Here is a 15,291-nt window from a genome sequence, read left to right on the forward strand (position 1 = left end):
AAGCATAAGAAATCCAATTCCCTCTTGTTTGGGAGTTTGTTTCTGTTTAGCTCCACTTAACTGGACTGGTAATGCTGACTCGTCTGTCGAGGCTGAAGGTGGTAATTTATTTCCAGTTGTCTACTTGGGATCCTAGTTCCTTATTCAAGAGTTGCTTAAATTTTTTAGTAGGAGTTTATTTTTAGAGGTTTCAATACACTGTGCACTAGCACATTAAAGTACATATGTGTGTGTATTTATTTATATCTGCCTAAAAGCACACATGTGTCCCAGACTTCCTGCTTCCATTCTGTCTGAATCCTGTATCAAAAAGAGAACGAAAACTTTGCTGATAAATAACTGTAAGCAGCACCAAAGGGAGAATTATCCTCCAATTTGTGAACCTATGGAAATACTGTATATTCTGTATTGTTGTATAATATCTAGGATTTATTGCATGGAGAATCAAATAATATTATTATTACTGTTGTTTTTGTTGTTATTTAATCTATACGCTGCTTACATGCCAAAATGGCTTCTAAGTGGTTTGCAGCTATAAAATCAGAATCAAAACACATAATAACATTAAAAGATCCATAATTAAAATATGCAATAAAACAAACAATTAAAAAAGCATAATGAAAACCGTGAAAACCCATTTCAGGAGATATGGGAGATAGTCCAGCAAGATTCTTAATATATGTGAAAGTGTTCACACACACCAAAACTGATTTTTAAAACTATTGATTTAGCATGTTTAGAACCTTTCTGAAGTTCTGTCAGAGTGCAAATACTGAAAACCCAAGTATTAGTAAATGCCTTTTGACTTTTCACACAAAACTTAATTAAGAGATGTAGCAGTATGGTTGCTCATTAATCATACATTTGCTGCCCCTGTAGTTCTGCTGCCCTGCAATCCATTAGTCTCCAGCCATGTACGTGCCAATGTACATCAGCATCTGTGGCTTCTTTCACTGCTCTGGGTGAAGGAATAACAAGGGCAAGGCAAGTTATGTGGTTCCTTCTACTTGCCAGAGCAAGTGTGGTAGGAATGCACACTTATTTAAAACAAGACTGCTTGCACATTGACATTCTTACTCCAGTGAGGGATGGTCTGTTTGTTACCAACATTAGAATTAATGCTTTCTTCTCTCCCCACCCCCTGTTTCTTTATAATTTTCAGCCATGGCCCAGCGTGTCCAATCTTGCTAAGGATTTCATTGACCGTCTGCTCACAGTGGATCCTAGTGACCGGATGACAGCTCTTCAAGCCTTAAAGCACCCCTGGGTGGTCAGCATGGCTGCCTCTTCTTCCATGAAGAACCTGCACCGCTCCATATCTCAGAACCTCCTCAAGAGGGCATCATCTCGTTGCCAAAGCACCAAGTCAGCCCAGTCCACCCGCTCCAGCCGCTCCACTAAGTCCAATAAGTCCCGGCGGGTACGGGAGCGGGAACTGCGAGAGCTGAACTTGCGCTACCAGCAGCAGTACAATGGCTGACAACTCAGCAGGAGGCTGCCTGGCTTGTTCTTTCTTTGTCATTGGGACATGTTCTGCACTGTGTTCACTAAAGTGAGGGGGCCCCAAGTTCCAGCCCTCTTCTCTCAAAGCCCAACTTCCTATGTCCATCTTCCTGCCTTGGGAGATGGAACTTTAGGGATGCTGCCGCCCCTGGGAGCACATCTCACCTGTGTAGGGTCAGGGGATTAGAAAATCCTGCTTCTTGGCCCAGCCCTGGAAAAAAAGTCTACAGTTAGTTGCCTGAAATACTGGAGCCACGCAGAAGAGTCCTTCCCTAGCCAAGAATCTTTGCTACTCCTATTTATTGACGCCCAAGTTTTATCTAGCCGGCCTCTGTTGCTACAGGGTCTGGGAGGGGGTGATTTAGGCCAGGGTAGCTAACATGGTACCACCCAAACGTTGTACTACAGCTCGTCATCCCTGTTGACTGACCATGCTGACTGGGGCTTATGGGAGTTGGAGTCCAGCAATAACTGAAAGGCACCACATTGGCTATTGCTGACTTAGGCTGTTGGTTAAAATCAGGATCATGGAACCCCATGGGTCCACAGGTGCAGAAGGAGATTACTGAGTTCCTCTTCTGGCTGCAGCCTTTTGCACTGCATCAGACATTGCCCCAGAAGTTTTTGTGACATCAGTTGGGGGTTTTCTGCACCCAAAAGAGAGGGTAGGGGAGCCTATAAGTCCCAGTACATGTATGGAACACTGCACAGCTCTCTGAATCTTGGGCTATGCACTTTCACAGTTTCAGTTTTCACTTGGTTTTGCACTTAAATGGCTGTTTTCCATCCATGCAGCTGTGAAATGGGGACCAAATTCTCCTTTGATACTTGTTGGAGGAAATCAGAATTAGTGCTGCTCCTCTCACTGTCCTGTGTGTTGAAGGCCGGAGAAATGGTTGTGCCTTAACTACACTCATTTTGTTGGCTGGGAATGGCTTTTCCTCCCACTATTTTGGAGCCTTATCTTGCTCTCTGTTGTATCTTTCCACTTAACGCTGGAATGAATTATAGGAAACCCGGTCATCATTCTGACTCAATCAGTGCTTAGATGTGTGACTCAGTACTGCAACATTGCAAGTGACTGAGGAGACATCAGGCAGCTTTCTTCCCTCTTCTGACCTCCTGTACACACACCAGGGGGGGTCTCTCATCACAGGGGTGACATCAAAAGTCTGTTTCTCTCATTAAAGGCTTGAGTGGGTTCAAACAACTGCTGTGGTTGCCTCTACAGCTGGCACACTGGGGTGCAGGCAATGCAGCTTAGAATCATAAAATCACATAGCTTAAAGGGACCCAAAGATAATCTATGCTGCATGCCCCCCCCGGATTAACCCACTTTCCCTTGGTTTTAGTGTGCTGCAAATAAAGAGCCAGAGAGCAAATCAGGTGCTCACACCAGAGCTGCCTCTTGAATTAAGTAATATGAAAAAAATTTAGACAGCAAGCTTGGTGCTTATTACAGCAGCAAATTGCCAGAGTCAGTAGCCAGTCTGAGCAGAGAGACAACATGTTTCTGTAGGGATTTTTTGCCTCCAGTTAGACTTTTATCTAAAAGTGCAGCAAAATGATGTAATGAGGTACTAGAGTCCTGAAATAATACGATGGCCTGGGGTGGGATAAATTTATTTGGGATATAGGAGCAGGTCTTGATGTTCTGCCCTTTCATTCACCCCAGTAGAAAAAAGGTCAAGAAAAAAGGGCAGCTATTGGAGTTTCCAACCTTAAATCAATATTTCTTTGTCCTATTCGTGATTGGCATTGTGCCCTCACATCAGCTGCTCTGTTTCACAGAAACCAGCTACTTCCAGCCTCTGGTGGCACATTTTGTTTCCGAGAGCAACTCTCTTGTGCTGGTTAATGTGTCAGGATACATTGTCAGACATCAGCTTAAGGACATTGCGTCAGTCATGGTAGGCAGGTGGCCATATCATTTTGGGCAGTTAAATTTTATTGACGTCTACAAAGGCATTTCCTGTCCCAATGAAAGGTGACTCAGTGGAGGTGTTAAGAGTAGAGGTATACGAAGTGTCTGGGAGGGATACCATTGCAGTGGGGTAGCCCTTGGGTGCTCCCAAGTGTGCATTTCCCCCTGACAGAGAGGGAGGGAGTGATGGTGCAGCAGTAGCTGTGATGTTGAATCGCTCATTAGTAAGGATGTGAGTCTGCCTTGTCCTCACCTTGTTGAGACATCAGCATTACATAGGAAAAGTAATGTAACACACAGCTTGTGTGCTTAAGAAGCTTTAATCCACTACAGTGGGATTGATTCATGTCCATGTGTTCCTGCAGTAGTTCTAGAGGTACATTATGCAGAACCAGTTTCTCAGCCCAGGGTGACATCTAGTGGTCCAACATACTCTCTCTGTCAGTAACCAGGCTCCTATTGATGCTTGGCTTTATCTCACACAGTGGTTTCACTTAGGTTACTTTGCAGTTGGAGATGCACCTGCTATTTATGTGTCACCAATGAGTATTGCCCACTACTGGTGGCACACTGGTCTTTCCATTGACCTTTGTGGTGTGTATGTGACTGCTTCAGGAGACACCCCAGCATGTGTGGTAGTGGTAAAGGTCTCTGCCTTGTCTCTCTATTTCCAGTTGTCTATTCTGGACAGGACACCAATTTTATAGAGGGTTATTCCTTTAGACTCACTCACACTTTCCCCCACAGTTATTTCTGTTACACGGTGGGGAAATTGCCAAATGTGAGGTGCCTATGTTCAACAGCCCTGGTGGTGAGAAATCTCTGTGTTAAGGAATTATTAAGTTTGTAGGTCAAAAGAAAATGACCACATGACCTCTCACTGTTGTTCCGTCCTGGATTGCAGAACTCTTAGTCCATGCTTTTGCTTCTCCTGCTCAGAGTTCATGCCAGTGAACCGGATTCATTGTGTCATTTGCTTAAAAACAAAAAGCAACAAGATGGCAACACTTGGGTACTGAATTGTCTCTAGATGTTGAAGTTGGTTTCTATCTTATATCACCCCTTCCCTCCCTGTTGGAACACTAAATATTGTAAATATATTGGAACTTAGCAATACTGTGTAAAAAACAAACCAACCCATACAGCATCTCGGATCTAGTGGTGCAAAACCCACCTATCCACTGTGGAATGGGATAAGGTCAATGATTGCCACTTCAGAGAATGCCAGCTTCAGATTATGTGACGTTTTTGTTAATAAGAGAGGACTCACCCCAGAGACATAACTGGGAATGGGGATAGGGGGTATCATGGACAAGAGGCAGCTTCTAACTGGGTTGTGCCATTTGAAATGTCTCACGTTTTTGAGCCTGGAGATTCTTCATGATTACTTCCTCCTACTGGTTTCCAAGTACTCCGTGTACAGGAGTTCCCCTTCTGTATCAGCAGATTCTTCATGATGACTTCCTTCTACTGGTTTCCAAAATTCCCCTTGCCCCTTTGGATAGTACCTTGAAGTGTAATTGTGCCTTAACACCAGCCAGCAGGGATAAGGAGGTGTATTCTGCTGGGACAAAGGGCCTTGGGGTAGTTTAATCAGAAAGGGGACAGGCTAGCATCTGCTATGTCTCTTCTCTTAGTGTTCGGAAAGTTAGTTTCTCTTGCTATAAAGGCAGTGCCCCAATCATTAATGCCTAGTTCTTTGAAGTCCCCCACTCCATATGGGACCAAGCCCACACTCACAGTGGATAGAGGCTTCCTCGCCCTCATAGCCTTACTAAGCAAACTCTGATGGCCAGCTGTAACAATCTGGAAGAGCTGGGTCTTCCAAGGGAACCTTTTGGCTTGGTCCTTCCAAGCTACGGTGCTTCTGTTTTGAGGTGCATTGGGATGCTTCCAAATGGAGTTTTTTCCCTTTTCTTTTTCTGGACTCATGTATGCTCCTACATGAGTGGAATTCAAGAGGTCCTTAGGCTTACAAAACCATTTCCACATGCATGTCAGATGGTGTTCCCTCCCTCTTCAATTTTTCCTGTCTTCCACTCCTTGTACAGCATTGAAGACTATCCCCAAGAATTTTGGGGAGTAGTTTGTTGAGCCAGCACAGAGGTCTTCAGTCATAAAGGTGAGCCTCCCAAAGTTTGCACGATAATTCATTGCACGGTCATTTTGGGTCCTAGCCAGTGCTTTTTTCCCTAAAAAAATGTTTTGGGGTACTCGCATTCTGTCTGAGACTCAGGAAACACCATGACAGGAAATGAGGCCGCCATCGGGGGTAGCAACCGAACTGACGATTCACTGTGCTAGAGAAGAAACTAATTTTTTTTTTTAGTTTTTTCTCCTGTTAGATTCACAAAATGTTTAGGGGTATGCATACCCCTACATCCCCCCAGAAAAAACCCCCACTGGTCCTGGCCATGGAGCATGCCTGAAACTGGTAAGCCAGATGGAAGATATGTCAACCCTGTGCTGATACGAGCTTGGGGAGATAGCAACATGTGTAATGCAGCCACTTTGAGGTTTTCCCCCCTACAATTGAGTGATTTATAAATTTTATGAAATAATAATGGAGTTGCTACAGGTAGCACAATCTGCAGGAATAAATGTCTCCCCCCCCCCATTCCACGTCCTCCTTTCTTCCTTCTCTGATGCTGTGGAGCAGTTTTAAACCCCCATCTGGAAGCTCCCTTGGTCTTTATTTCTGATGTGCTGATTACTTTATTCATCTGTTGAAGAGTTATATGGTCCCTTTCTTAGAGTGCAGATGCCACTGCTACTGAAATATACTGTGACTGAAGCACAGACTTCTGCATGAGCTGTCCTTTGTCCTCATCCAATTGCTACTTTATAAGGAAAGAAGTCTGGTGGGGAAGTCCCTGATGTGATGGCATGTGAGGGAGATAGTGAAGGCAATATGGCACCTTTTAGCTGCCATAATGTGCATTTTGGCCCTCGGCTAACCAGACAGACAGCTGAACCTGCCATTACATGAGTCTCTGGTTTGGTGGCCAAGCAGTGGCCTGGGATGCCCTGGCTGAGGCTGCATTCTTCTCTGACACACACTAACACCACAAGTATGGGATTGTCTTCATTGCAGTTGAGTGAAACGTGTTTGTCAACCATGTTGTTTAATCCAAATATGAATGAGACAGCTGAGATGGTACTCTGAAAAATCTGTCAGTAGCAAATGCCCAGGGGGAGCACTAGAAAAAGGTGTGTGTGGAGAGAGGAAGGAAGGAAGAAAGGAGGATGGCTCGGTTGCATCATTCTGCCTATGCAGCTTTTCCATACCTTTTGAAAAGTTGCCTGTTCTGAATGCCTTATACAATTTTCATGCTGCATTTGCCAACCAGTGCCTTATCTAAAGCAATCAGTCTCTGCCCTCAGAAATCCAGGGTTCACTTGCAGCCCTGAGTCAAGATCCAAAGAACTGCACAATTAGTAATGCACATCAACTAGTCTTCATGTTTGTGTTTGTCGTACTCCTGTTTCCCCCTTTCCCCCATGCTCTGCTACAGACAGCTTTTGAACTTGGGAGTACAAGGGCCTCCGGTTCAAAGGGAGGAGCAATAAAATAAAAAAATCTCCCACTGGGCACTTTCTAGCCTGACACTATTCTGTGGATCTCAGCTGTAGCATTTGTCCCCCACTAGCAGAGACATAGCAAAGAATGTGAAGTGCATTAATTGACTGAGGGTGGCTATCTGAAACAACCAGGTGCCCTGCTTTCTGGTTGGGCAGCCTCTGTGTTGAAAAATCCATTTGTCTCTGCTTTTCCATCACTCAGTCTTCTCTTCTGCTTAATCTTTGCTCATCTGCCTCTGTGGCATGTAATGAAAGGTTGTTTATAAAGTTGTGGATTTCAAGCTTTCCACTTGCAGTGTACCTTCTAGCCCAACTCGTCTGCAAAGGAACCCTTCCCTGCTTGCCCATGAGAGAACCCCAGCACACTGCAGAGGATTCTGGGGCTTGTAGGGCATGCCCTGAGCAATGGCTGCTGGTTAGGCCTTGTTGGGTGTTGCCATTTAACCTGTACTAAAGTAGAATGCCTTAGAAGACAACACACCTACTACTGGCTATGCATTGCTGGGAAAGATTGGTAGTGATGGGCAAGCTGCCTATTGGGAAAGCTTGTTTGCCGCTACTGATTTTTCTCACTAATAAGTATTCAAAGAACCTCTGGGTTCTTGGAGTACACTTTGAAAACCACTGTTTTAAATAAACAAGGCTGCGGTTCTATAGCCACTTACCTGGGAGTCAGCACCATTGAACTCAGTGGGACTTATTTCTGAGTAGACATGCACAGGACTGCACTGTGTAAGACACTCTGTCTCTGGCTAGTAGCAGGCTACTTTCCAAGCCGCCTGCAGTCTGGTGGCCTTTGGACTGGGGGGCGCCACCTCTTGGCCTCCACCTGCCCTTATCTTCTCCCCTGTCCTGTGAATGGTTCACTTTTGACCCTGCAGTGCTTCTTGGGAGTCCTCCACTGCAGGTCTTAAGGAACTCACTTTCACTTTTCAGGCGTTCTCCCCCACCCCCTGCTCATCACACTCAAGTTGCCAAAAAAGATTGTTCCTAATCTCTCTCTTCCTGTTCTCAGTGGGACAGTGAGATTTTACTTTTTGTCTCAAGTATTCATGTCTGTGATTTTTGCCTTAGGTGCCTCTTTTATTTTTTACACTATGGAATCTCTACTTTTTTAGAGTGTGATTTGATACATGGCAATTAACCTGTAATGTTGAAATTAGTGTATAGAATTATTTATTTTGTGTATTCAGTCTGTTTTTAAATTTGTAAAAGTATTCTGTTTATTCAGTAAAGTGTTGATCCTCACTTAGTGGTCAGTGTATTTCATTTGGGGGGTGGGGGTGGGGTGGTGACTGCTTTATTGAATACATTGTCAATGTCTTCATATTGGTTCCTTTATGTGCATTTTAGTGGATGCTCAGGCATGCTTTATGAAGGGAGCCCTCTCAGGATAGCAAACGTTCCTAATCTTTCCTCTGCTTTTCTTCCACCTGCATCTGTCTGATATTTCTCTTGGGATATCAATTACTTGCTGAGCACAGGATGGAGCACTGTATATGCCCGCCCGCCCGCCCCCCCCCCCTGGATGGAGACTGGAGCAAAGTGGTTTGTATGATGTGTATTTCAGAGGTATTTTTAATGACAATGAAAGACTGGAGAGTTATTATTACTGTTATTATTTATTAAATTGGTCTGCTTCCCAGCAGCATCTACCTAACTCATTGTTGAAAATGGAACCTTGGTTCAATCCAGCAGAAATCACATGAGCTTACCACTCCCCAGTAGAGTTCCAATACATAGCCACAAACTGAAAGTGTGAGAAGTTATGCCTGAGAAAATAGATGTTGTAATCCAAGATTTCTTGTGTCCTCATCACATTTTCATGTGAATCTATGCCACCAGAGTTCAGACTGTTGTATTCCGTATCTGCACATGGAGGCAATTAGGATCTTTGTAGGTGCTGTGTAGCGTGAGAAGCTAAGCTACATGGATGGGTGCTTCATCTGAAAAAAAATGCTTAACACATGCTTTTGGAGAAAGACACTTTCAGCATAGTGCTTCCTTAGTATCTCTGACTCTCTTTGAGTTAGCACTCTTACCTGGCAGGAGGAAGCGCCAGTCCCTGCAGAATATAGATCATAGATGTGGCGATACGGTTGCCCCAGTATTGCTGGCACTAGCTTACTATCACCAGGGGTAGATCCACCTGCTGTAGATTGGCAGCTGAGCCACTTGCTACTGAAACAAGTCAACCTCAGGTAGGGAAAGGTTAGGCAAAGTGGTGACTGGTGCCTATTCAGACTGATAGGGTGGAGAGCAGGAAGACTCAACCGTAGGTGGAGCCAGAGCTAATGGCAAGCAGAGACAACTCACTGGCTTTGTCCATATTCTCCTGCCTGCTGAATTCTACAAGAACAATACAAAGAGTGCCATCCACTCTTATGTAGGGCGGGGCTCACCCCCCCATTTTATTCATGTTGGCACCCCTGGAAGCAGGGCCATTCCACTGGCTCTGCTCCAAAACAAGCTCCCTCAGGCACCTTTCTCTTGCAACTGTGACCTGACTGCAGCTTCTTATCTTGTCTCTCCATCAGTCACTACCCAAGGAGAGGAAGGAAGCAAAAAACACAGGTGGCACAGACCTGATTTGGTGATAGGTACACTGGCATTACTCACCACAGATAGTGCCAAGCAGGTCTAGGTAGGCAGCAGCTGTCCACAGGAAAGCCATTTCAGTTAGTGCCCCAAGGGAACATCAGATCTCCTGGTACCCCTCATTCTATATGGGCTCCTCATCTGCAGTAAGCAGCTTATTGGCAGCTGCACTTCTCTGTGTGTCCTTGAGCTGATAATAGCAAAAGGCACAATTTAGCCTTGTGTTAGGTGCAGGTGCTGGACCAAAACGCTTCCTCACCAGGACCCACAAAGCCTCCAACAGTATCTATTCCTCATAACTGTCTCTTTATGAATGGGAAACACAACATTCAGAATTAGGTGTGTGGTTTTTAATTCCCGTGCTTAATGGCTCAGCTGTAGAACTATCTGAAGAAACATGGTGTTCTGTGCTCCACACGTGTCCAAGTGGTGAGAGTTTGCAAGCACTGGGAAGAGAGATTGATTATTAAAACACTTTTAAGACTGCAGTTAAGTGGAAAAAAGGGGTTCTTCTAACAAGTCAGTACCCTTAACAAATGACAGTTCCCAGGAGTTTTTGCTGAGAGCCATGGCTGTTGATATATCACTTGCTTTAAATGTAAGGTGAAGGTGTAGCCAAAGGTGTCACTCCAAAGCAGCTCTTTTCACCCTAAAAAGCCATTGCATGTAATAGTGCAGTGTGACCACGACCAGGACATCAAAGCATACTGTAGTTCCTTCTCAACACTTTAGCAATTGAGTGTAATAGGCATGCATTCTCTGTTGGCGTGTGACTTGGAATAACAGAGTTTTTCCATATTTGTCTATTGCAAAACAGTTGGGAAGTCCTAGTTTAAGCAAAAGAGAGAGAAAAGAGGAAGCCACCTCAAAAGAAATGTTGGGTTCTTACCATTTTTGAAAATGTGGTAATTTATGTACAAACTGCATCAGTTTCAGTCATTTCCCTTTTGCACTAGAGCTCTACTTACACTCGTTCTCTGACACCTATTTGCAAAGGCTGAGCTCTGCAGGAGGCACAGGATGGCTCTTCTCAACATCACAGACACACACTTGAACAACGCAGTGGCAGAGGTGTCATGGGTAAAGGCCAGCTTGCTTCCAAGCCTCTTCCTCGGGGCTTGCTTCCTGGTTGGCATGCCTGGGAATTGTCTTGTAGTCTGGACAGTTCTTACCAAGTTCCCCCAGCGCTCCTTCACCATTATGCTCATCTTGAACTTGGCCTTGGCTGACTTAATGGTCATGTTGACAGCACCATTCTGGATCTACTATTTTCTCAACAGCTGGGTCTTTGGAGATGTCATGTGCAGACTTCTCCTCTACCTCGTCTACTTAACTGTGTATGCCAGCATCTTCTTCATCACCCTGATGAGCCTGCACCGCTTTGCTGTTGTGGTCTTTCCGTTCACCTCCCAAATGTGGCGGAGGCCACATGTGGTGTGCAGGATTTTGCTGGCAGTTTGGTTGCTGGCAGGTGTCTTTGCATGCCCAACATTGATATCTGCATCAAGCCTGAACAAGGTTGGAGAGTGTACGGATGAAATATATTTCTCAGATGAGCATCGCCTTGCAGTCAACATTCTGGAGACCTTATTTGCCTTCGTGATCCCGTTTTCTATTCTCTCCATCTGCTACTCCTGCATGATGAGAAGAATTCGGACACTGAGACGCTGCAAGGAAATGAAAACTGGGAAGCTGGTTGCAGCTGTGGTGGGTGCCTTCTTTGTGTGCTGTCTTCCTTACCACATCTTAAATCTCATCATAATCTCTGCATTGTTGCTGAAATATTCTCAACCGGAGAAGGCAAAGGCCTTGCTAGAGACAGCTGAAGCTCTAACAAACCTTCATGGGTCTGTAGCTTTTTTAAGCAGCTGCCTGAACCCCATCCTCTATGCTTTTGCTGCCCGGAGCTTCCGTGGGGGACTACGAGAGACCAATTTTGCCAAGTTATTTGGCAAAATGCATGAAGACACAGAGGAGAAATCTACTAAGGACATTACTGCTTCAATGCAGGCTCTGTAACTCCAGGGGAGTAAGGGAGTAACTTTAGAATAAAATATTCCTCCTCTGATATGAGCATTTTCTGTATATATTAATAAACAAAGGAAGAACCTCAGAGGTTGCTGGGGTAAAATAAATGGATGTAAGACCAACACAATGCTGTTGTGGCACCTGGCAATCTGAGGGAGACCCAGAGAGTTTTTGTGTGCAGCAACAACCTTATCTGTGATTCATTAGCTACTTTCCAATGTGGAGAACTCTTTATGTCTATCCTAGCCAAGCAACTTTCCTCCTTGTACCCAGATAAACATATTCCGGGAGAATGTAGGTTGCAATGACAGAGCTTCCGTACTTAGCATAAACATATGTTGCAAACCAGTTGAGTAGTCCTAGTTTGAGTACAAGAACAGAAAGGGGAAGCCCCCCTTCAAAAGCAATGTTTGGCTTTTACCAACATTTTGAGAAAATGTGGTAATGTACCTACATCATGTGCATCAGCCCCAGTCATTTCCTTTCTGCACTGGTGTTGTAGTTTCACTCATTTTCTGACACCTATTTGCAAAGGCTGAGCTCTGCATTGGCTCCCCCCAATATTACAATAATGTATGGGAACAACACGGTGACAGAGGTGTCATGGGTGAAGGCCAGCTTGCTTCCAAGCCTCTTCCTTGGGGCTTGCTTCCTGGTTGGCATGCCTGGGAATGGTCTTGTGGTCTGGACGGTTCTTACCAAGTTCCCCCAGCGCTCCTTCACCATTAATGTCATCTTGAACTTGGCCTTGGCTGACTTAATGGTCATGTTGACAGCACCATTCTGGATCTACTATTTTCTCAACAGCTGGGTCTTTGGAAATGTCATGTGCAGACTTCTCATCTACCTCGTCTACTTAACTGTGTATGCCAGCATCTTCTTCATCACCCTGATGAGCCTGCACCGCTTTGCTGTTGTGGTCTTTCCGTTCGCCTCCCAAATGTGGCGGAGGCCACATGTGGTGTGCAGGATTTTGCTGGCAGTTTGGTTGCTGGCAGGTGTCTTTGCATGCCCAACTTTGATATCTGCATCGACCAAGAACAAGGTTGGAGAGTGTACAGATGACATGTATTTCTCGGATGAGCACCGCCTTGCAGTCAATGTTCTGGAGATCTTGTTTGCCTTCGTGATCCCGTTGTCTATTCTCTCCATCTGCTACTCCTGCATGATGAGAAGGATTCGGACACTGAGACGCTGCAAGGAAATGAAAACTGGGAAGCTGGTTGCAGCTGTGGTGGGTGCCTTCTTTGTGTGCTGGCTGCCTTACCACATCTTAAATCTCGTCATAATCTCTGCATTGTTGCTGAAATATGCTCAACCGGAGAAGGCAAAGGCCTTGCTAGAGACAACTGAAGCGCTAAACAACCTTCATGGTTCCATATGCTTTTTAAGCAGCTGCCTGAACCCTATCCTCTATGCTTTTGCTGCCCGGAGCTTCCGTGGGGGACTACGAGAGACCAATTTTGCCAAGTTATTTGCCAAAATGCAGGAAGACACAGAGCAGAAACTTACTAGAGAAGGTACTGCTTCAGTGCAGGCTCTGTAACTCCAGGGGAGTAAGGGGGTAACTTTAGACTAAAATATTCCTCCTCTGATACGAGCATTTTCTGTATATATTAATAAACAAAGAAAGAACCTCAGAGGTTGCTGGGGTAAAATAATGGATGTGAGACCAACACAATGCTGTTGTGGCACCTGGCAATCTGAGGGAGACCCAGAGAGTTTTTGTGTGCAGCAACAACCTTATCTGTGGTTCATTAGCAACTTTGGAATGTGGAGAACTCTTGACGTCTATTCTATCCAAAAAACTTTCCTACCTGTATCCAGGCTATTACCTGCTTACATTTTTGCTCTGCGCAGGACACCTCACAATATCTCCATGAAAGAACCGTGAGCCCTGGCTGCATTAAGATGTGCTACCTCTACTCAGTCCTTCTTAGGGATGGACAAATCTATCAATTTCAGTTTCTCCCAGTTTCCCATTTTTTCAATCTTAAGTTCAGTTCTTCACATTTCCACATCAGTTTTTTTTTTTAAGTCCTCAGGAATATTCATCAGCATTTTAGCGTGGATTTCTTTTAGTAACTACATTTTTGTATGCATTTTAACCTGATATACACATTTTTGCAAAGCTATTTTCACCAATAAAATGCAGACTGGTGTTTTATTTTCACAAATATAAGCCATGTTATGCACATTTTCATCTAGCACTTGCATTTTTGTACCTATTACATGGCTGAAGAACTGCATTGCAAAACTGGAAGAAGTGCAGATTTAAATGGCTGTGTTTCACTTCATGTATTTTTTAAGAAAAATACAAATTAGGTAGGTTCATCTTTAAATATGAATGAATTGAATTTACCCCCCATCCCTAGTTCTGCTGGCTTACTTGGGTACCCAAGATAGAAGATGCTCATGGCAGGTTCTTTCCCGAAGTTTTCCAGTGCTTACAATAATCAAGTCAACCTTTTACCTGCAGAAATTGCTGCAGAACTGAAATTGCTGACCAGAGATATCACCTTGAAATATTATTGTGTCTGGTGGGAATCTGTTTTGGCTATCCTGCTATCCCAGCATTCCTTTGCTAAAGCCCAAACTTTTAAAGTATTTTGAATAAGGGCACAGCTAGCAGCAATACTCTTACAATACTTATGTTGAGTTAATTCATCATTTTTTTATTTTTTAAAATTTATTTTCAAACTGAAAAGACAAACACCAACTTTCTGGTTATCGTGCTAATTTATCATTGTTGATTGCAACAAGAATTTGAATGCCCCAGCAGGGGGTGGGGATGGAATGGGAACTAATGCATGATAAAGTTATCATTCAGAAGTTAAATGGTTGGTGTTAAAATGTTTGCAGTTTGTGTCTATCTATCCATATGTCACATAGATACACAAATACATGGTACAGGGAGGGCAGCATGAGACACCTAGTTTATAACTAACTAATTATGTGACCCCTGAGCATCAAAGGCTTCTGCTGCTGCCGAAAGTCCTCCAGATGTGGTATTATTGCTTGGTGATTGTTGCTAGGGTCAAGATTTAATTTTGAAGATGTATTATTTTGGGTGTTATTAGTCCTCATTAAAAATTATCAGTGGATTGTTTCATCTTATTGTATATTTATTAATAAGAGATGTTTTCATTAGCCTATATAACTATTTACATGTTGTTCTGTCTTGTAAATGCTCGTGAATTATGTAAACTTTTTGAAGTTGTAAGCTGCTTTGAGCATGATCTATGATGAAAAAACAGCATACAAATAAACAATGATGACACATGGGAATGGCTGGCAACTTATTTTCTCATCTTGGGTAGACCTCTGGATATAGGGTGGTATATAAATTATAATGATGATGATGATAGCAGCTGAGATGATATGATGCCATGTTCAGGTAAATTCCACTTTATTTTGCACTAGCTGGGCCCTACCTGGAATACTATGTCTAGTTTTGGATGCTTTAAGAAGTATTTATTTAAAAAACAGAATAGGTTTAGAGGAGGGCAGTGCAGATTATCTATGAGACGGGAAACAGGTTGTTTGAGTAAAAGTTGAAGGAACTTGGTATATTTAGCATGGAAAAGACCTACCAGCAGTGCTTTCCCCCCTGAAGGTTCTCAAGGGTACTGTAATGGTTTTAGGGGTTGCTCGTG

General features: G+C 43.9%; 3 protein-coding genes across 4 annotated transcripts in view; all 3 read left to right on the plus strand.

Annotated features, from left to right (window-relative positions):
• PSKH1 (protein serine kinase H1) overlaps positions 1–8,257 on the plus strand; it is a 35,007-nt gene extending 26,750 nt beyond the window's left edge. For both annotated transcript variants that reach the window (XM_083626523.1, XM_083626524.1), the window contains exon 3: positions 1,163–8,257. In XM_083626523.1, the coding sequence (XP_083482649.1) occupies positions 1,163–1,480 (318 nt within the window). In that variant the 3' untranslated portion in view covers positions 1,481–8,257. The remainder of the gene's footprint in view (positions 1–1,162) is intronic.
• Positions 8,258–8,809: 552 nt separating this feature from the next.
• On the plus strand, positions 8,810–11,643 carry LOC310768435 (leukotriene B4 receptor 1-like). The gene has a single exon (XM_083626540.1). It carries the CDS (start codon positions 10,628–10,630, stop codon positions 11,624–11,626), a length of 999 nt encoding a protein of 332 aa, XP_083482666.1. The 5' UTR covers positions 8,810–10,627; the 3' UTR covers positions 11,627–11,643.
• A 548-nt stretch (positions 11,644–12,191) lies between these two features.
• On the plus strand, positions 12,192–14,906 carry LOC310768436 (leukotriene B4 receptor 1-like). The gene has a single exon (XM_083626541.1). The coding sequence runs from the start codon at positions 12,207–12,209 to the stop codon at positions 13,179–13,181; it is 975 nt and encodes a 324-aa protein (XP_083482667.1). The 5' UTR covers positions 12,192–12,206; the 3' UTR covers positions 13,182–14,906.
• Positions 14,907–15,291: the final 385 nt, after the last annotated feature.

The sequence above is a fragment of the Podarcis filfolensis genome (genome assembly GCF_964270895.1).
Source record: "Podarcis filfolensis genome assembly, chromosome: 8".
In the NCBI taxonomy this organism is placed as follows: Eukaryota; Metazoa; Chordata; class Lepidosauria; order Squamata; family Lacertidae; genus Podarcis; species Podarcis filfolensis.